We start from the raw sequence: 22101 nt of genomic DNA, 5'->3' as shown, positions 1-22101 counted from the left end.
AGAGATTAAAATGGTGATGAATTACTTGCCTTTTGCTTTGGGGCTTATAAAAAAATTGTTAAAGTAATAAACTGAAATCCTACTCTTCAGCATAGGGAGAAGAGGGGAAACGAATTGAGATATTAACATCAGACAAAGTAGACTTCACAGCAAAGAAAACGACCAGGGATACAGAGAGATGTTACATAATAATGAAAGGGTCAGTTCCTATGAAGATATAATAATCCTAAATGTGTGTGCACCTAACAAGAGGAAAAGGGATACAGACATAGGGCCTAGAAAAGAATAGAGACCAGAAGTAGATCCACACACATATGACAAATTGACCTTTGACAAAGGTCTAAACACAAAGGGAGAAAGAACAGTCTTTTTAATAAATGGTATTGGAACAAATGAACATCCATATGCAAGAAAATGAATCTGAATCTAAATCCCACATCTTACACAACGTTAACTCAAAATGGATCAGAGATCTAAATGTAAAATGTAAACCTATAAAACTTCTGTAAGAAAACATAGAAGATGGGACTTCCCTGGTGGCGCAGTTGTTAAGAATCTGCCTGCCAACGCAGGGGATACAGGTTTGAGCCCTGGTCTGGGAAGATCCCACATGCCACAGAGCAACTAAGCCCATGCGGCACAACTACTGAGCCCGTGCTCTAGGGCCCGCGAGCCACAACTACTGAGCCCACGTGCCACAACTACTGCAGGCCACGTGCCTAGAGCCTGTGCTCTGCAACAAAGAGAAGCCACCGCAATGAGAAGCCCGCACATCACAACAATGAGCAGCCCCCGCTCGCCACAACTAGAGAAAGCCTGCACACAGCAACGACGACCCAAGGCAGCCAAATATAGATAAATAAAATAATTTTAAAAAGAAAGAAAACATAGAAAAATCTTCATGACTTAAAATTAGGCAAAATTAGCCATGACACCAAAAGCACCATCCATAGAAGAAAAATCGATAAACTGGACTTTATCAAAATTAAAACCTTTTTCTCTGTGAAAGACACTTAAGAGATAAAAAGACAAGCTATAGACTGGGAGAAACTATTTGCAAGTCACATGTTCAACAAGGGAATTGTATCCAGCATATGGAAAGAACTCTCAAAACTCAACAGTAAGAAAACAACTTATTTAAAAATTGGTTGAAAAAAAACTTGAAAAGGGCTTCCCTGTTGGCACATTGGTTAAGAATCTGTCTGCCAATGCAGGGGACACGAGTTCGAGCCCTAGTCCAGGAAGATCCCACATGCCATGGAGCAACTAAGCCAGTGCGCCACAACTACTGAGCCCGCACTCTAGGGCCTGTGAACCACAACTACTGAAGCCCGCGTGCCTAGAGCCCGTGCTCCACAACAAGAGAAGCCACTGCAACAAGAAGCACGTGCACTGCAATGAAGAGCAGCCCCTGCTCGCCACAGAGAAAGCCCGTGTGCAGCAATGAAGACCCAACGCAGCCAAAAATAGATAAATAAAAATTTTTTAAAAAGGCCAACATCATTAGCTATTAAGGAAATGCAAATTAAAACCACTGTGAGATAGCACTACCTACCGATTGAAATGGCTAAAATAAAAAAGTACTGCCAAACCACATGATCATTTCAACAGATGCAAAAAAAGCATTTGATAAAATTCAACATCTATTCATGTTAAAAACTCTTACCGAAGTGGGTATAGAGGGAACATATCTCAACATAATAAAAGCTATTTAATGACAAACCCACAGCCAACATAAGACTCAATGGTGAAAACCTGAAAGCCTTCCCACTAAAATCTGGAACAAGAGAAGGATGCCCACTCTCACTTCTCTTCAACATAGTATTGGAAGTCCTAGCCACAGCAGTCAGACAAGAAAAAGAAATAAAAGGTATCCAAATTGGAAGGGAAGAGGTAAAACTGTCATTATATGCAGATAACATGATACTATATACAGAAAACCCTTAAGACTCCACACAAAAACTAGTAGAATAAACGAATTCAGCAAGGTAGCAGGATACAAGATTAACAAACAGAAATCTTTTGCATTTCTTTACACAAACAATGAAATATCAGAAAGGCAAAGTAAAAAACAACCCCTTTTAAAATCACATAAAAAAAATATCTAGGGGGCTTCCCTGGTGTCGCAGTGGTTTAGAGTCCGCCTGCTGATGCAGAAGACGCAGGTTCGTGCCCTGGTCCAGGAGGATCCCACATGCCGTGGAGCGGCTGGGCCCGTGGGCCATGGCCACTGAGCCTGCGCATCCGGAGCCTGTGCTCCGCAGCGGGAGAGGCCACAGCAGTGAGAGGCCCGCGTACCGCAAAATAATAATAAAAATAAAAAATATCTAGGAATAAACCTGACCGAGGAGGTGAAAGACTTATGTGCTGAGAACTATAAAACACTGATTAAGGAAATTACAGATGATTCAAAGAAATGGAAAGGTATCCCATGCTCCTGGATTGGAAGAATATTGTTAAAATGGCCATACTCCCCAAAGCAATCTACAGATTAAATGCGATCACTATCAAATTATCCATGACCTTTTTCACAGAACTAGAACAAATAATCCTAAAATTTATGTGGAACTATAAAAGACCTAGAATTGCCAAAATAAGCCTGAGGAAAAAGAACAAAGCTGGAGGTATAACCCACCCTGATTTCAGACTATACTACAAAGCTACAGTAATCAAAACAACATGGTACTGGCACAAAAACAGACATATGGATCAATGAAACAGAATAGAGAGCCCAGAAATAAATCCACACACCTATGATCAATTAATCTTCGGCAAAGGAGGCAAGAATATACAATGGAGAAAAGACAATCTCGTCAGCGAGTGGTGCTGGGCAAGCTGGACAGTCACATATAAATCAATGAAGTTAGAACACTCCCTCACACCATACACAAAAATAAACTCAAAATGGCTTAAAGACTTAAATATAAAACATGACACCATAAAAATCCTAGAAGAGAACACAGGCAAAACATTCTCTGACATAAATGTAAGAATGTTTTCTTAGATCAGTCTCCCAAGACAAGAGAAATAAAAGCAAATATAACAAATGGAACCAAATCAAACTTACAAGCTTTTGCACAGCAAAGGAAACCATAAACAAAATGAAAAGACAACCTACGGAATGGGAGAAAATATTTGCAAATGATGCAACTGACAAGGGCTTAATTTCTAAAATATACAAACAGCTCATACAACTCAATAACAAAAAAACAAACAACCCAATCAAAAAATGGGCAGAAGACCTAAAGAGGCATTTCTCCAAAGAAGACATACAGATAGCCAACAGACACATGAAAAGATACTCAACATTGCTAATTATTAAAATCAAAACTAGGGACTTCCCTGGTGGCACAGTGGTTAAGAATCCGCCTGCCAATGCAGGGGACACAGGTTTGAGCCCTGGTCTGGGAAGACCCCACATGACGCAGAGCAACTAAGCCCGTGTGCCACAACAACTGAGCCTGCGCTCTACAGCCCACGAGCCACAACTACTGAAGCCTGCGTTCCTAGAGCCTGTGCTCGCAACAAGAGAACCCACTGCAACAAGAAGCTCACACACTGTCACGAAGAGTAGCTCCTACTCAGTGCAGCTAGAGAACGCCTGAGCACAGCAATGAAGACCCAACACAGCCAAAAATAAATTAATTTAAAAAAAAATCAAAACTACAATGAGGTATCACCTCATACCAGTCAGAATGGCCATCATCAAAGTCTACAAATAACAAATGCCAGAGAGGGTATGGAGAAAAGGGAACCGTCCTACACTGTTGGTGGGAATGTAAACTGGTACAGCCACTATGGAAAACAGTATGGAGGTTCCTTAAAAAACTAGAAAGACAGCTACCGTGTGATCCAGCAATCCCACTCCTGGGCAGATATCTGGAGAAAACTGTAATTTGAAAAGATACATTCACCCCAATGTTCACAGCAGCACTACTTACAATAGCCAAGACATGGAAGCAACCTAAATGTCCATCAACAGATGAATGGATAAAGAAGATGGGTGATATATATATATGTGTGTGTGTTTGTGTGTGTGTGTGTGTGTGTGTGTGTGTGTGTATACACAGACAATGGAATACTACTCTCCCATAAAAAAGAATGAAATAATGCCATATGCAGCAACATGGATGGACTTAGAGATTATCATACTAAGTAAGTCAGAAGAGAAAGACAAATACCATATATCACTTGCATGTGGAATCTAAAATATGATACAAATGAACTTATTTACAAAAGAGAAACAGACTCACAGACATAGAAAATAAACTTATGGTTACCAGAGGGAAAAGGAGGTGGGGAGGGATAAATTAGGAGTTTGGAATGAGCAGATACAAACTACTATATATATAATAGATAAACAACAAGGTCCTATTGTATAGCACAGGGAACTATATTCAATATCCTGTAATAAACCATAATGGAAAAGAATATGAAAAAGAATATGTATATATATAACTGAGTCACTTTGCTGTACACCAGAAACACAACATTGTAAATCAAGTATACTTCAATAAATAAGTAAATAAATGAAAATTTAAAGTATAGAAAAACTAATGCCAATACTAAGCGTTAACAGGGGCACAGAGCCACTTGAATCCTCATACACTGTTGGTGGGAATGCAAAATAGTGCTGCCATTCTAGAAAAGAGTTTGGCGATTTCTAATGAAGTTAAACAGACACTTACCCTATGACCCAGCAAACCTGCTCCTAAGTATTTACCCTAGAGAAATGCAAACCTCCACATGCATGTTTAAAGCAGCTCGATCCATAACTGCCAGAAACTGTAAATAACTCAAATTTCCTTCAACGGGTGAATGGATAAACACACTGTGATATGTCCATATAATGAATACTACTCGGCAATGAAAAAGAACAAACTACTGATACACACGACAGCTTGGATGAATCTCGGGGGCATTATACTAAGTGAAAGAAGCCACTCTCAAAGGTTACATACCATATGATTCCACTTACATGACAATCTTGAAAAGACAAAACTATAGTGACACAGAACAAATCAGCGGTTTCTAGAGATTAGGGTTGGGTGGGATGTGTGACTATAAAGAGGTAGCAGGAGGGAGATTTTTTAGTCGAAGGAACTGCTTTGTATTTTGATTATGGTGGTGGTTACGTGACTCTATACATGTTTTAAAATTCATAGAACTGTAGTCTTTCTTTAGGAAACTCTGAAGAAGCATGAATCTTGGGAATGATTCAAACAGGTGGTAAATCCTCATTTTTGCTTTATAAGTAGAAAAGTGGGTAAAACAGGGGAGCTGCTTCAAGCATAGGAAATGGCTTATCCCTAGATTCAGAGATGAGATGGGTGAAACGGAGAATAGTAAACTCAAAGGACAGAGGTGAAGTTTAAGGAGGCAGAAGTTAGGGCAGTGAATTTCACTGAGGGTAACGGTACAGTGGTACAAGATGACCGAAGAAGACAGTGTACATGGCTCCCTAGGGTGGTGGGTATGTAGTTTAAAAACATATATTCAATGTTAAAATTATCAACCTGAAAAATAAAGATAATAAAAGCTCAAGTCTTCGTCATATACGCTCAAGAAACAACACTTATACAATCTTCTTGGTTGGTGGCAATACCAAGATGATACTGAGAGCAATCAGGGGATGGGGAGGATTAACAACAGAAGAGAGCAGCGATGTTGAAAAGGTGGCATCCACTGCTCCTAAGAAGGCGTGTGCATGTGAGAGGAGGGGCAGGTAAGGGCTGCAAAGTGGATGCTGACCCAGAACAGCAGAACACTTAAGGACTTAGAAAACAGGTGGAAACAAAACTAGATACAATTCAACAAGAATTTATTTATTGGGCTTACGTGTTCAATAAATGTCTGCTTAACTAATTTTAGTAGCAATCACTCCCACACATTTGAGATGACTCGGCTCCCTTTACACATACACTCCCACTCCCAGGGCCCCAACAACTCTTTAAACAGAACCTCTTCTCTTTTTTCCAAATCACCCCCCCACTCCCCCATCCCAGCAGCTACCCTTTGACCCAGCCACATCTTGCCCCAGTATTTAGGTACAAGAAATTTCAACTATACAACACTGCCTGCAAGTTTTAACAACGAACGACCTACGAACAGCATGTGAGTGGATACCAAAAAATCAGGGCTATGTTAATGGAAGTAGAGTTTTCAGAACAAGGGAAATGAGTGTCTCACTGAACTGCCAGCCTGGCAGAGCACACCTGGCATACTGTCACTGCCAAACACCATGTTTGAAAAGGGATGTTCCCTACCTGGAACATACCCAGAGGTTGGTCAGGGCTATGCAGAGGCTGAGAGCCACAGCTCATGAAGGGAGAATAGGGTGTTTAGAGAAGGTTTAAGGGAGAGCAAGTTAGCATCTTCAAATTGCTGAAAGGTTGTCCTCTGAAAGAGGGATTTGATTTTTTTGGCTATTCAACTCAAGTCAGATTTCAACTCAACGTAAGAGCTTCCTAATATTTAGAATTTTCCAAATAGAATGGACAGGGTTGTAGGTAATGTGAGCTCAGTCTCTGGTATTATTTGTGCAGAAGGTCCCTGAAGGCCGTTCCTCAAGGGAGGCACGGAACATAATGCAGTGTTTAAGGCCACAGCCCCCACACTGTGTAAGATACACCTGGGTTCAAATTTGCTCTGCCACTTATTAGCTATGTGATCTTGAGCGAATTACTTAACTTCTCTGGCCCTTGGTTTCCTTTTGTATAAAAAGGAGGGTTCGAAGCAGACTGGAGACCATGGGTCAGGACCCCTCGGGCCCTTTACTTCATCCCCATTCTAATGGAAACCACTGTTGCCTCTGCCTATCCAGTAACTGTTCCCCCCTTTTCTGGTAATGGTCTATAATTTCCCCTGCTCTGATTCAGTAGTGGTTCTGGGGAGGGGAGGCAGGGTTGATCCCATAACTGCCTGACCCCTGGCCACAACCCCAGCTGCAGGGAAGGACGTGTGACCCAGCCTGGCCAATCTAGGCACAGTTCAGGGATGTGCACACGACCCAAGCTGGACCAACTGAGAGCCATTCACAGTCAGGACTTTCTCTAGGGGCACTATAGGAAAAGCTTGCTTTCTACAGAGGGCACCAATCTGAAAGACTATAACCTGGAGCTGCCAAGGGACCACTTCTGCCACCACCTGAGATGAGCCTGCCAGAGAATAAAGCCCACTCTGAGTCAAACAGGGCCAAGTAATACAAAGAGATATACTTGGTCATTTGAGCTCCTAAATCCAGCCATGCCTGAACCTAGCCCAGTCGCTTGGGATTTTCAGTTATTTGAGCAATAAATTCTCTTTTGTGCTTAAAGGCCATTTGAGGTGGGTTTGTGTCAGTTACATCTGAAAGAATCCTGACAGATACAACTACAAATGCCTATTAACTGGCCACAGTGAACTAGATACCGTAAAAACGTTTGATGCTATTAAAGAAATCTAAGATTGAGGCAATATTAAGGTAAAATACATAAGCTAGATGGTAGCACCAAACTACTTAATTTAACATTTTGCAGTTCAATTTCTACCTGGAGGGCACACAGATGGATGCTGTCATCTACCCACCGAAAACGGCACAGAGAGGATAGATTCCTTCTTCCCCTCCCTCCGTCCCAAAAGAAAATCGGAATAGCTCCTTACTGATCTCTCTACCTCTAGTACTGCTTTCCTTCCAATCCATCCTCCACAAAGGGAGGTCACTGAAAGACCTAGAATCTCAAGCCTTCACTGCCCTGCTCAGAATTCTCCGACCCTACAAGATAGAACCGAAGTCCCTTGGGTAGCCATACAAGGCTCATCATGTGCTGGCTCTTCCTCTCACATCCCGCCTCATCACCCGTCGCTCCCTCCTTAGCTCCCCAGAAAACCCCAATTAGTATTTCCTGCACATGCTCTGCTCTCGCACTTCTGGGCCTGTGCACACACTCTTCTCCCCGCCTGTAATGCTCTCCAGCAAACGCCTCTCCTTCACATGCTCCCTCCTCCATGAAGCCTTCCTGAAGCTCCTTTTCCTATGCTCCAAGGGACAGAGGTCAGAGGCCTCCGGCTAACTCCTACCCTTAGACCTCTTTCCTTTGGATTAAGAATCGCTTAGTGCATCCCACCAACTTGCTCAGTTCCAAGGGAGGAATATACTGTTCAATTATTCAAATGCAATGCCCAAAAGAAACTAAGATAAATGTTGAAAATACATGATTACTCCCCCAGCCCCCTGTTCCCTACCGCCCCTGTGCTGGTAAAGCAAAAAATAGAATGTGAGAATTTCTATTACAAAAACTCCGAAAACTGGTTAAATTCATTTGTTGTATGGGAATTTTGTTCTAGCAACTGTTTGAAATGTTAAAGGAGATGGGGAAGGGCAATGCCTTGGACTTGGGAGAGGTTTTTTAAAGTGGGAATGACAGCAGCATTGGTTTTAAAATGACTGCATCTGTAATTGAGACTACTGGTTGTGTGAGTAACCCTTCTTTTTTCCATTGTTTATTATTTACTTTTTAATAGATTTATTTTATTTACTTATTTTTAGCTGCATTGGGTCTTCATTGCTGCACGCGGGCTTTCTCTAGTTGCGGCGAGCGGGGGCTACTCTTTGTTGCGATGTGTGGGCTTCTCACTGCGGTGGCTTCTCTTGTTGCAGAGCACAGGCTGTAGGCACACGGGCTTCAGTAGTTGCGGATCGCGGGCTCTAGAGCGCAGGCTCAGTAGTTGTGGCGCACGGGCCTCAGTAGTTGTGGCTTGCGGGCTCTAGAGCGCAGGCTCAGTATTTGTGGCTCACGGGCTTAGCTGCTCCGTGGCATGTGGATCTTCCCGGACCGGGGCTCGAACCCGTGTCCCGTGCACTGGCAGGCGGATTCTTAACCACTGCGCCACCAGGGAAGCCCCTTTTCCATTAGTTTAAAAGATAGCTTTTGGGCTTCCCTGGTGGCGCAGTGGTTGAGAGTCCGCCTGCCGATGCAGGGGACACGGGTTCATGCCCCGGTCCGGGAAGATCCCACGTGCCGCGGAGCGGCTGGGCCCGTGAGCCATGGCCACTGAGCCTGCGCGTCCGGAGCCTGTGCTCCGCAACGGGAGAGGCCACAACAGTGAGAGGCCCGCGCACCGCAAAAAAAAAAAAAAAAAAAAGATAGGTTTTGCATAATTTGATATGTAAACCTCAAGCTTTCAGAGAATACTGTTGAAAATTTAAGCTCTAACATGCAGCAGCCTCATGCTTTACCTAAGGAGATCACAGGTGTGCAATTTTCACTTGCAAATGATGTCTTTTTCTAAATTGCTGCCGATTAGATTTCCCCCTCTGGGTTCACAAATAAAGCACAGGCTGCAAGCTGCCCTGGGCCGACGCATCTGTATCATCTCATACGACTGAGTGATGGCTTACAGGGAAACAAACTGGGTCGGAGGCCAAGCGCTGCACGCATCCACTTCATTTAACTTTGTTCTAGCTTCGTTCCAGATCCCAGTGCTCATCTTAAAACTTTCAAACTTCACAGAAACCATTCTGGGCCCCTCAGCTACAATCAAATGTGCAAATGACTTTACCACTCTTTTAGGAGATTTTAATTCTTTGACTCTCTTGCCAATTCCTTAGCTTGAGGTATCCGTCCTTAGCCTGGTGTTGTGGAAACTTACAGAACACATTCAAACTCAGTAGGGCTGTCAGAATCCTCCTGGCCACGCCTGAAGTCCGAGGTATCAAGGGATTACTGGGTGCCACACTAGTAACCTTTCACCTGAACAGGAAAATTGCAAATGTCACCATTCGATATTTTCAATGACTTTTATTCCATCAGGTTCGGGTTCAGAGCATGGTGGCATCACACCTGTCACTCTGCCTCTGGGCTCTCCGGGAGTCCATAGATGGGCTTTGTGGGGGCAGGGAGCTGGAGGTCCTTAGACTCCTGGAACTTTTATGTGAGCATTTTTCCCAGGAGAAGATAAGATATTTACCCATCATCAAATTCTCAAATGGGTCTGTAACCCATTTGATTAAGGAACACTTCTCTAAATGTATTTTATGAACATTATGTTCTCCCTACCTATTATGAGGCAGATGTGATATTTACTTCACTCTATTAGTGAATAACTTTATTTCACAGCAATCTGGTATGTCTAAAGTATTTATCTCTACTCTTTGGCCTGTTTCCAACAAGACGGAGCACTTATCACGGGGCTGTCAGCTCACCAAACGGATGACCTTGAAAAAGGTCCCCTCAACTCCCTTGGCTGGAATTCTTCAACTGTAAAAGGAGATTAGGTGATCTACACGACCTTTTGGATCCCTGCGAAACTTGGGAGAGATTTCCCTCGTACGGGTCTATTATGGTCCTTTATTTGTAAATGGAAGATTCAAGGACTTTTTTCATTGAATTACTCTAATGTTTTTATCTGGCACTAAAATATTTAAAGGCTGTCCTGAAAAGAGCACAGCAAAAGCCCCCCTCCGGGCTGCACCTAAAAAGAACTGAAGTGGGAGATGGCAGAAGGCAGGGCTGGGGTTGATACTAGGTTATCTATCAAGTGCTCTCTTTCTCGAATCTTCGACACACAGACCAGACAACCATCTGTCAGACAGTCCCTTTCTGACTATGGACGAAAAATGTCATTTCTGCCCTTTTTGGACTCAGGGCTGCTGGGAATGCTTGTGTATGCCCTGGTCCACAACTGTTCTCATTCCCATCTTGACTATTAAATAAATTCCTGCTAGATTAAACTGAACTAAGGACAACGGATAGGTTGCAGCAACTCTGGCCCAGTCTCTTTTTATGGACATACAATTAGGTTCTAAGAACCCCCAAATGATGGTTGTATGGTAGAGGTCTGATGAATAATAATAACAAGAGCAGTGGTCATTTGTTAACTGCACATACTACAGCACATAGACTATGTGGTTTAAGCATTTTATTTCATTCATTTATTCATTCAATCAACAACTGTTTTTAAAATCTCTACAACTGCCAGACACTAAGTGCTAAGGACAAAATGGTAATTAAAAAGAAATCCTTGGTCCTGTGCAGCGGACTTTATAGCCTAGTGGGAATTCATTCATTTTAAGTCACACAAATAGATGTAAAATTCCAACTCGGTTACGTGCAGCAAAGGGGATGTGTGTCATGCTGTGAGGGCATCAAGGAGGGAGGGGAGGGAGGGCTCCCCCAGTGGAGCCAGGGTGGAAGAGAGGTTAAGATGTTACCCAGAGTGAGGGTGCAGCAGGAGGGCATACCTGCTTTGGAAAAGACCACTTTGGCTGCAGTCAGGAGAAATACCGGGAGGGGACTGAGAGTAGCTGCAGAGAGAAAACAGGCTGGGAAGCTAGTACCGGGGTAGAGACTGGCAAGGCTGGCAGCTTAGACAAGGAGGGCGGTGACGGTAGAGCAGAGCAGAAGCAGCAGATGGATTCGAGAGACGTTCAGGAGATAGAATCAGCAGAGCTTGGTGATGGAATAGATACAGGTGGGAAAGGAAGAAAGAAGGGACCAAAAAGACTCCTGGGTTGCTGACTTGGGGCTCCAAATGGGTGGTGGTACCCAGATTTGTTGGGAAAGATCAAGAGTTTGCTGTTGGGCATGAGAGATTGGGGGTGGTTTTCTCTCATTTTCTCCCTCCTGGTATGGCTCTTGACAAAGAAGTCACGTTTTCAAGTCAGCTGAGCCAGCTGTTAAGCATTTACCAGCACACCACTGATGGTGCGTGAGAAGCTGGTGAGCTAGGCTGCAGCTGGACTGCAAAGTTTGATAGAACTCTGCATTTTATTCTAGGAGTGACGAAAGCCATGGCAAGTTGTAGGCAGGAGAGCAGTGTAGTCTGGTGCCTGATGTAAGGTTGATTACTGCTGGGGAGGAGGGGCCAAGAGTGGAAGCAAGGAACTAATCAGGAGGCTAGAGGGGCAGTCCAGGCATGAGATGATGGTGGCCTGGACTCGGGTGGGGGCAGTGGACAGGGACAGAAGTGGGTGGAGCACAGAGAGATTTTGGTGATCTAATTCATTAGGACATTCTCTCACTTTTTGGTGGGGCATGAGGGAAAAGAAGAAATCCAAGCTGACTCCTGGGTTACTCCTAGACTATGTTTATTAATACGGCCTTAATTTTTACAACTTAATAAAATCTCGAACATACAGGAAAGCAGAGAGAACAATATAACCAATACCCATCACTCAGATCCAACAAATGAAAGCATTCCACCATGAAGGAACGGTACAAATTCCTTCCTTTTTTAAAAAAGAAATAAAATGTTACAGATAAAGTTGAAGGCTTTTTTTCCTTTATTAATATGGTAAGTTATATTAATAGATTTTCTTAAAGAAAATTTCCTGGTGTTACTGAGATAAACTTTACTTGATTATGCTGTATTTTTAATACATTGCTGGCTTCATTTTATTAATAATTTACTTTATATTTTTGCATCAATATTTATAAGTGAATTTCCTCCATAAATAATATTTCTCATTACGTCGTTTGACTATGGTATCTTGGGATATTGGCCACATAAAAGGAGTTGGTAGTTATCCCTCTTTATCTTTTATCTGAAACAGTTTATTTAAGATAGGGGTTATCTGTTAATCTCTTGCCCCTCTCTCACTCCATTGTAGTCACCACGCAAAAACCCGAGCTCTGGTTAAATCTGACTCTTTGCCTACCGCCGGGGGTGCACCTGCGCAGCTGGAAAAAAAACACAGCCATACTGGTTGAACTTGTTTGAAATTAATGACCCTTAATGCTGTCCAACAATCATGCTAGAAATCCCTGGACCATCCATTCCCTTCTTCTCCTAAAGGACAATTTCAAACCTTCTCCCCTCTCCTCAAACCTCTGATAACTCCTCTCCAACTTCACTCTCGGCTAATGACGGTGCCTTGTGTTTCACTGAGAAAGCAGAAGCAATCAAAAGAGAACACTGAGCCCGCGTACCCTGCCTTCCCTCTTGTTTTGATGGATAAACTATCTCTGCTCCAGTAATTCCCACTCTCACTCTTGCATTATCAGTTTTTCCCTATCTACTGGATCATTTCTACCAGATATATAATTTCTCAAATAAACCCCTCTCAAGCTCACATCTCCACCCAACCACTGCTCTCCTTTACAGCAGACTTCAAAAGAATCGTTTCAACGCAATCTTTAGCTCTTGTTCTTCCCTTCTCGAGCTCCCCTCAACCAATTTCTGCCTCTAATACTCACATAAACTGCATGACAAGATCACCAACAACTTCCACACCGCTAAATCTAATGGTCACTTCTCAGTCTTGTTGCTACTTGTCTTTGACCCATTATTAGTCTTTCCCCCATCTGATACTCCTCCTTGAATCACTTTCCTCACTTGGCTTCTAGGATGACAACCACCCTTGGCCGGTTTTCCCCCTTCCTCATCTGCTGCTTCTCAGTCTCCCTTGGTGTTCCCTCCTCATCTTCCGGAGCTCTCCATTTTTGGAAAGCTCCTCTTTAAATGTCATCTCTTCTCTGTTTAACTCACTCCTGTGATCTCATCCAGTCTCATTATCTTTCATTACATATATGTGTACCAACAGCTCCAAGATTTTCATCTCCAGCCCTAACCTCTCCCCTGACTTCTAGACTCATATATTCAACTGCCTATTTACCATTTCCACTTGGATGTCTAATGGTCACCTCGAAATTAATAAAACTCCTTATCTTCCCCCAGAAACTTGCTCCTCCACAATCTTCCCCATCTCAGTAAAAGGCAATTCCATCCTACCAGTTACTCAAGCCAAAAATCTTGGAGTCATTCTTGACTTTTTTCCATACATCGTACACTCAGTCCACCAGTAAAACTTGTCTCTACCTATGAAATTTTCCCCAAACTCAACCATTCCTATCTGTCTCCACTACAACTACCCTTGTCTGAGCCATCATGCTCCAATTGCAGAAGCTTCCTAACTGGTCGCCCTGTTGTGCATCTTGACACCTTATATTCCATGCAGCCGGTGGAGTGATTCTTTTCAAACATCATTCAGATGATGCCACTCATCTGCTCAAAGCCCTCTCACGGCTTCCCTTCCCACTCAGAATAAAAGCCAAATTCCTTAGCCTTCAAAGATGAATGAATAAATAAACCTCTAAATGTTCCTTGGTCCTAGTCTATAAACTCATCTTGGACTAGGAATTTCTTCACTCATTCAATTTTCTTTAATGGTTATAGTCTAATTAGGATGTAATATTTTCTTGCTTTAACACTGGTAACATTTATCTAGAAAACTGTCATTTATGTTTTCAAATTTACTGCCCAAAATTGTTCACAGTATTTTTCCATTTTCTCCTATTGTCTATTTGTCCCTTTTCCCATCCCCCCATCAACCCTGACAGAAGTTTGCCTTTTTAAAAAACTAGCTTCTGATTTTGTCAATCTTTATTATTTGTTTTATATTACATTAATTGTTGGTCTTGTCTTTATTATTTCCTTTCATCTATTTCCTTGGGTATACTCTGTTGTCCTTTTCTCAACTTGAGTTCATTAATTTGTAAATCTTTCTTCTTTTCTTATACATTTCAGGATATAAACTTCTCTTCACATCCCACTTTAGCTATATTCCATAAATTGGTATTTGGAATGCCTTTGTTTTTATTCAGTTCTAAATATTTTATAATTTCCATTATAATTTCTTCTTAGATCCATGACATCGTATGTGTACATATATATATATATGTGTGTATATACTCATGACGTACATATCCATTATCTGTTTAAATATATTTAGAAGTGGGCTTAGTAGGATTCCAAACATATTTGGCGGGGGGGGGGGGCGTTAGCAGTCATTGTTTTCTGCTAATTTTCTTGCATTTGGGTCAAAAAATGTGGTATGCATAAAGTTGACTCTTCAGTATTTTTTGAGGTTTCCTTTATACCCTAATTTGTCATCAATTTTTGAAAAATATACTTTGCAAGGTTGAAACAAATAAGTATTTTCTACTGGTTGGGCACAGAATTCTACATATGTATACTTGATCAAGTTTGTTTCTTATGAAAGTGTTCAAATTTTCTATGTCCTAATTATTTCTCTGCTTTATTAGTATCTGAGAGAAGGGTATTTAAAAACTCCCACTATGGTTATGGATTTGTTAACAATTAAGTCAAGTTTTTCTTTATAAATTTTGAAGCTATGTTGTTAGTATTCTGTGGGTTTAAAACTGCTCTATTTTTTTTGGTGAATTATCCTTTTATCATCTAGTAATAACATTTCTTAATCCCTAATAGAATTCTTTTAAATTTCAAAAGCTTATCTGTCTGATGTTAGTATCAATATAATTACTCCAACTTATTTTTGGTTAGCATTTGCCTAGTATATCTTGTCTCACTAATTACTTTCAAACTTTCAGTATCCTCTGTTTTAGGTTTGTCTCTTATAAATGACATATATCTTTAAAATTTTTTAAAAATTAATTTCCATTATCTGGTTAATTTAAAATTTTACATCTATTGTGATTGCCTTTTTATTACTCTTTTTAAAAAACTGGCTTTTGGTTTTGTCAATCTTTATTATTTAGCAGTAAGTACATTTGGCAAATGACTAATGGAAAAAATTCTCTTTCACAGACACAGGAAAAGGAATTAGTTGATATGCTAGCTGATCTGAACAAAGTATTGCCTCTAACAAAAGAATAATTACGAGTTTGGTATATTTAACACTGATTTCTAACAAGTGAAATCAATGTAAGTTGATGTCAACTTAAAAAGCTCAACATCACTAATCATCAGAGAAATGCAAATCAAAACCACAATGAGATACCACCTCACACCTGTCAGAACGGCCATCACCAAAAAGACCACAAATAACATGTTGGTGAGGATGTGGAGAAAAGGGAACCCTAGCACACTGCTGGTTGGAATGTAAATTGGTGCGGCCACTACAGAAAAGAGTATGGACCTCAAAAACCTAAAATCAGAACTACCATATGATCCAGCAATTCCACTCCTGGGTATATATCCAAAGAAAACAAAAACACTAATTTGAAAAGATACATGCACCCCAATGTTCATAGCAGCATTACTTACAATAGCCAAGATATGGAAGCAACCTAAATGTCCATCAACAGATGAATGGATAAAGAAGATGTGGTGTATATATACAATGGAATACTACTCGACCATAAAAAAGAATGAAATTTGCAACAACATGGATGGACCTAGAGGGTATTAGGCTTAGTGAAATAAGTCAGACAGAGAAAGACAAATACTGTGTTTTATCACTTATATGTGGAATCTAAAAAATAAAGCAAACAAACAAATATAACAAAACAGAAACAGACTCACAGATATGGAGAACAAATTAGTGATTACCAGTGGGGAGAGGGAAGGGGGGAGGGACAAGATAGGGGTAGGGGACTAAGAGGTACAAACTACTATGTATAAAATCAAGAAGCTACAAGGATATTTTGTACAGCACGGGGAAATATAGCCCTTATTTTATAATAACTTTCAATGGAATATAACCTATAAAACTATTGAATCACCAAGTTATACACCTGAAACTAATACGGTAAATCAACTATACTTTAAAAAAACCGAACAAATCAGAAAGAGGTCAGCCTTGTACCAGTTGACAATGAAAACTGCCTCATAAACATCTGCACCTATCTACAGGGGATGGGAAATATAGTATAAACTTTAGAAACCACTCATTCAGAGTCCAGCTCATTCATTTTTTATTGTGGTAAAATATGCATAACATAAAATTGCTCATTCATTCTTACACAGTGGATAGGTGACCTGCCTAAGATCACTCAGAAAAGATGACCAGGCCCTAAATGGGTTAGGGCTCTACAACTGTGAAAACTAGCTGTTGCGGCGGGATGGGTGCGAGGTGGGGGAAAGTGGGAAGGAGTGATTCTGCATGTGCAGACTCACGGGATTTTCCAACAGAACCGTACTTGGAGTGCTCTGGTTAACCAGAAAAGCTTGACTATGCAGTCAGGAAGGGAAAAACAGGGCAAACATGAGGGCTTCTCACGAACTACCCCCAAAATAAATACAACTAAAGGCTGAGACAACTTTTTTTTAATCATTAAAATGTTGGAGAGGAAAGTCCAATGCTGCAGATTTGCTTTAATGGGAAGACAGTTCTTTTGCTCCTGAGGGAAGGTAAGCTTGGATCAATAGCTGGGTCATTAGGATGGCTCAGAGTCTGCAGAACATATTTTATCAACAAGGACTTAAGGGTACTTTTCATGTGCCTGGACCACTGCTTGATGCAAAAGGAATGAAACTGATGAGGTCTCTGTGCTTAAGGATCTCACGGAATCCATGAGGAGACATAATTATGTTCAAAGACCAGAAAGCAATTAGTAGCTGTATCAAGGCCTTCAGGAAAAAGAGCATCCTGGGCCAGGGTGGTGAGGCGAGGACTTGTGGCCTGGATATGTGTGGCCTATATCAAAATCATAACACCATCAACAGCACTCAACTATTTGCTAACTGCCTACTGGGGCGGGGGGCAGGCAACATACTGGGCAGTAATCACAGGTGTTTATATCCTCATTTTACAGATAAGGGCATAGTCTCAGAGAGGCTGGGAAACGGTTACACCTGTAGTTGAAGGAAGAGCTAGAGATTCAAACCCAGGTGTGACTCAAGAACCAAGCTTGATCAGTTCTCCTTAAAGCCCCTTCCATCACAGTAATGAAGGGCCAGGATTTTCAACTTGGATTTTTAAAACACTTTGTAGGAGTAATTATAATATATTCCAAAGAGGAAGGCAAAAAAAAAAAAAAAAAAATCACCCCCACTTGCCTGCCTACTTCTTCTTCAGTTCTTAGCTTGAACATCGTCTCTTCCAGGACTCCTCCCTGCTCCCCAAACTGGGCTAAGCTCCCAAAATAAGAACCACAGTCCTTCATGTGCAATTTCAAAAGCCAATATGCTCTGAAAATTTAAAGTGTTTTCATAATTTTGCAGCAAGCTCGTTTGGTAGCAAAAGGTGACCTGATGTGAGACTACTTTCAGTCTTTACTTCTCCTACTCAGTGTGAATCTTCATATTCCAACGTGGAAAATAATAATGTGTTTGATTAAGGGTGCTGCCTAGACTTCACTGCAGTTACTAGAGAATATATATGTATATTACCTTCCTAAAATCCAAACACTGCTGACTTGCAAACCACATCTGACCCCAGGAGTTTCAGACAAGGGACTCTGGACCTATTCCCTACGCATAAATCTGACTGCACTACAAGTATTTATTCTTCTTTGTAGGCCCAGCACCTGACAGAGTGCCTTGCACATAATAGGGACACAATAAATATCTGCTGAATGAAGAAACAAGGCTGTGAAATTGGCTATAGGGAAAAGGGTCAGTGGCTTGGGAGTGACCACGGCTCCCAACTTGAAGGCCAGGCCTCTACCCTGGAAGGCCACTTCCTTCTCTGACGTGGAGCTCCTATAAATAATTGCCGTTGATGGAGGGCAAGCAACATAGCTGTTGTCTTCACTAGGAATAAAAATAGTCCAGTGGTCTTACATGATGGGCCCAGATATAACTTTAGCCGGGTAATACAAAACAGGAGACATTCCATACCTCAGACTACATGGGCAGCTTCGAAGATCCCCTCCAACTTGGGAGAAGACCTGCACTGGGTCTAACCCTGCTACCTGCAGTAACCTTTCTGGCCTGCAGTTTTCTCATCTGTAAAATGGCAACCAGAGTAAGCCCTAAGACCCTCGCAGGTGGGTCTCCAACAAGATAATTCAAGGGCAGAATAGCAGCAGTCGCCACACACCCCGGAGTGGGATGCACACCTCAGGAGTTTCTTCACTCCCGTCTACTGTCCTCGCAGTCCAGAGCTCACCATCCTCATTCAGTGTGCTCTGTCCAACATACACACACCTCCTTCCATCCAAAAGCAGCAGAGTCAATGCAGAAAGACGCGTTTTGTACCCAGGGCACCCAGGGGGCTCCTTCTATCTTCGATCCCAAACAGCGGTCAAAGAATCCTGTGCAGTGTAGCCGCACAGCCCTTAGGTCCCCTGGCTCGTAAAGTGGACGGGGTGGGGAGTAACCATCGGCCAGCAAGGACCGGATTTAAAGAGGAAATTTCCTCTTAACTGCAAAGTCTCAGCACACGAGAGGGGGCTGGGTAGGAGAATAAGTGCCTCGAGATGGCAGTTCGGGGTGGTTCCTCCTTACCTGGTAACACAGGATTGTCTGCTGCACCAGCCGCGCGTATCCGTCTAAGCGGACCCCGGAATTGCTCCTGCTCCTCATCTCCGCGTTGCTCCGGGGCCTCGGCGTCCGACCTGCTACAAGGCGGTGGGACGCCCGGGCTGCGGCCGCCGAGCGGGCCCGGTTCCCAAGCACTCACAGCCTCGGTCAGTTCTCGAGATGGAGCCCGGCGTTACGAGGTAGGGACTTTTTTAAACGATAGAACCAAACTATGATTGGAAAGCAAGCCAACTAGAGTTTCTTACTGCTGAAAGGCGCGGAGGAGGAGAAAGGGGCTGGCGCTACGGCTGCCCCGCCTTGACCAGGTCCGTAGCGCTTCCGACGCTCGCGAGTCTCTCGCGGCCCCGCGGGAGAAGTGGGGAACTGGGTTCCGGGCGTGGGGCGACGATGCCCCCGCCGAGCCTTTTTTGTCTTCGGGCTGTCGTGAGACGGCCTTGGGGCCGGCCGCGAACTCTACACGACCCGCCTGCCGGAGCAGACTCACAGCCCAGTCCCCGGCCGCGCCCCCGCCGCGGAACGGAACCCTCCGAGTCGCGGCCAGTGGGGGAAGGAAAACGAGGTGGCCCCCGAGAGCAGCGGGGAACTTGGCTCCGGGCGGGAACGTTTGCCTCTCTCAGCCCCTTATCTCCCTGCCGGCCGTCGACCTCAGCGGGGTCTGTTGAAATACGTCCTTCCGTCGCGGGCATCTGGACGCCCCGGGCCCGCCCCCGGGCCCGCCCCCGGCGCGGAGCCGAATCCGTGGAGCCGGGCCTGAGGCCCAGAACACGCCTAACACGCTCTGTCGCTGGCGGCCCCGCCCAGCCCTGAGATGAGCTTACAACCCCATCCCTGGCCCCGCCCTCTAGCACCGCCCCTAGATCCGCCGTCGCGGAGCAGAAAGCTCGCAGCTGCGGAGATAAAGGACTGACTCCGGGCGGGGGATAAGGCTGCCTTCCTAAGCGGCCGTGGAGAGGGCCCCGGAATGGGCTGCCAACCTCGCCAGAGGTGGGAGAAATAGGTCCGCCCACTGCGGCTGCCTGGGCGCCCCTCCGCGGACCATAATAGTAGCTCTGCCCCTGGCGCGTCTGCGCCCACGAGCGGAAGTAGAGTAGTGGGGCCCAGGGGGGAAGAGGAGAGGGGGCGACTGGGGCAGAGCAGGGTCCCCCAGCTGCCCCCCGCGCCTGCGGCCTCGCCACTAGTCACCTGGCAGAAGCTCACCGAGCCTGGCCTGCAGTCCATCTCCAGACCTGCAACTTGAAACTCGACATTACAGTTTCTCGTGGCCTATCATTACCCACAGTGTTTACAATCTTCTGCCCACTATTCATTTTCCACCAAAATCTGGTCCCATATTAATTCCAGAGGACAGCTCAGCTAATATCCTTAACTCAAACCCTTTGCTAGTCTCCATGCATTTACTGTATGCTTGACCCAGTAGGCCTCCTCCTCCTTGCCTATCTGAAGCTTGTCTTTGCTTTAAGGGCCTGCTCGGCTCTTCTCTATTAGCCCTCCCCATTCTCTGAATTCCCATAACAATTTCTTTAGTAAGAACTTAGGTCTTGGAGTCAGTTCAAATTGAGTTCAAATTCCAGTTCTGCCATTTACAAGTGGTGCGAGCTTTGGGATGTTTTAGCTGTTTGATATTCAATGTTCTCATCTGTAAAATGGGGATAATAATAGCACCTACCTCCTAGGGTAGCTTTGAACAAGAGGGCGAATATAAAACACTCAGCACCATGCTTGGCTCATAGGAAAGTACTTCATGAATCACAGCTGGTTCCATCATCATTTGACAACAATGTACTGCTCATATTGTTTTCACGTGAGGCATGTTTTTCTAACTGCATTGTAAGTTACTCATTGAAACAGTTTTGGTATCTCCTACCGTACCTGGTACAGTGTTGAGCATGTAGTTGTAGCTCAATTGGTACTGAATGAATGAATGAAAGAAAATAAGTCATGTTCAGCTGGGTCCCCTATGTATCATCCTTAACCAAGTTCATTTTCAAAATTCCATAACATGAATCTGTGTCACTCGACTAAAGCACCAAACCCATTATCTCACTTTTTCTTACTATTGGCCCTTAAATAATGCAGCAATCCACGTGATGTGCCTCCATGCAAAATTTGCTATGGTCTAGGGGTAAATAAAACTAGACATTAGGTTATCACCGTTAAATCTCTTGGAATGTGAATATGTACTCTTACAGAACTCTCACATATACTGTAACTAAAAGCTGGGATTATTGCTTCCTTTCATTACTGCCTTTGTTCACAGTGAGTTCTTCTTTAAGGGTCCATTTTGTAGCCATAGGGGAAAATAACTGATGACCTTTACATATTACCTGACATTTCCATCCAGGATAGAAACATTTTCAGTCTCTTGATCTCTTTGTAAATTCTGCTACACACATATACCTCTTTTGGTACATAGCCAGCCTACATTCTTAGGCTTTGGTCTGTGCTTTAATGTATATTATCATATAAGCTATATTTTTCAATAAGCTTGAAATTCAGGAATAAAACCAAAAAGAAGGAAGGCTATTACTTTTTTAGCTTTTAAATCTCCAAGCAAATTTCAGTGATTCTTTTTGGACTACAAGCTCTGCTATATAAAAATCAGACTCATATCTTAGATTTCTATGTCCCTGAGATATAAAACCTCCATATCTTGGTCCCTATATCCATGAAAACGTTCTCTGGTTGTGTCCCAATAGAAACCCATCTCCGAGTCATTTCTCAAATGTTTGTTAAGAATCAGATATGGAATGTGATGGGGTATGCTGTTGTTTCTGAAGCTGATTCATGATCTTTATAAAGATGAAAGTCTGAAACTAGACCCTTAGGTAGCACCATGTATAACTTCTCTGACCCCAACCAGAGGGTCTGCCCCTTGTCCTGCCATGGGGGGCTTCTGCCAAGGAAGTTCCCAGGGAGCCACATGTCACCATCCAA

The 22101-nt window shown here is 43.2% G+C and overlaps 1 protein-coding gene across 6 annotated transcripts in view; it reads right to left on the bottom strand.

Annotated features, from left to right (window-relative positions):
• PHKA2 (phosphorylase kinase regulatory subunit alpha 2) overlaps positions 1-19793 on the bottom strand; it is an 81929-nt gene extending 62136 nt beyond the window's left edge. For all 6 annotated transcript variants that reach the window (XM_060137189.1, XM_060137191.1, XM_060137192.1 and 3 more), the window contains exon 1: positions 19132-19793. In XM_060137189.1, the coding sequence (XP_059993172.1) occupies positions 19132-19209 (78 nt within the window). In that variant the 5' untranslated portion in view covers positions 19210-19793. The remainder of the gene's footprint in view (positions 1-19131) is intronic.
• Between the last annotated feature and the right edge of the window lie 2308 nt (positions 19794-22101).

Source organism: Lagenorhynchus albirostris, chromosome X, assembly GCF_949774975.1.
Source record: "Lagenorhynchus albirostris chromosome X, mLagAlb1.1, whole genome shotgun sequence".
NCBI classification, from domain to species: domain Eukaryota; kingdom Metazoa; phylum Chordata; class Mammalia; order Artiodactyla; family Delphinidae; genus Lagenorhynchus; species Lagenorhynchus albirostris.
Note: the sequence above shows the minus strand (reverse complement) of the source record. Positions and strands in the feature narration are given on the sequence as shown.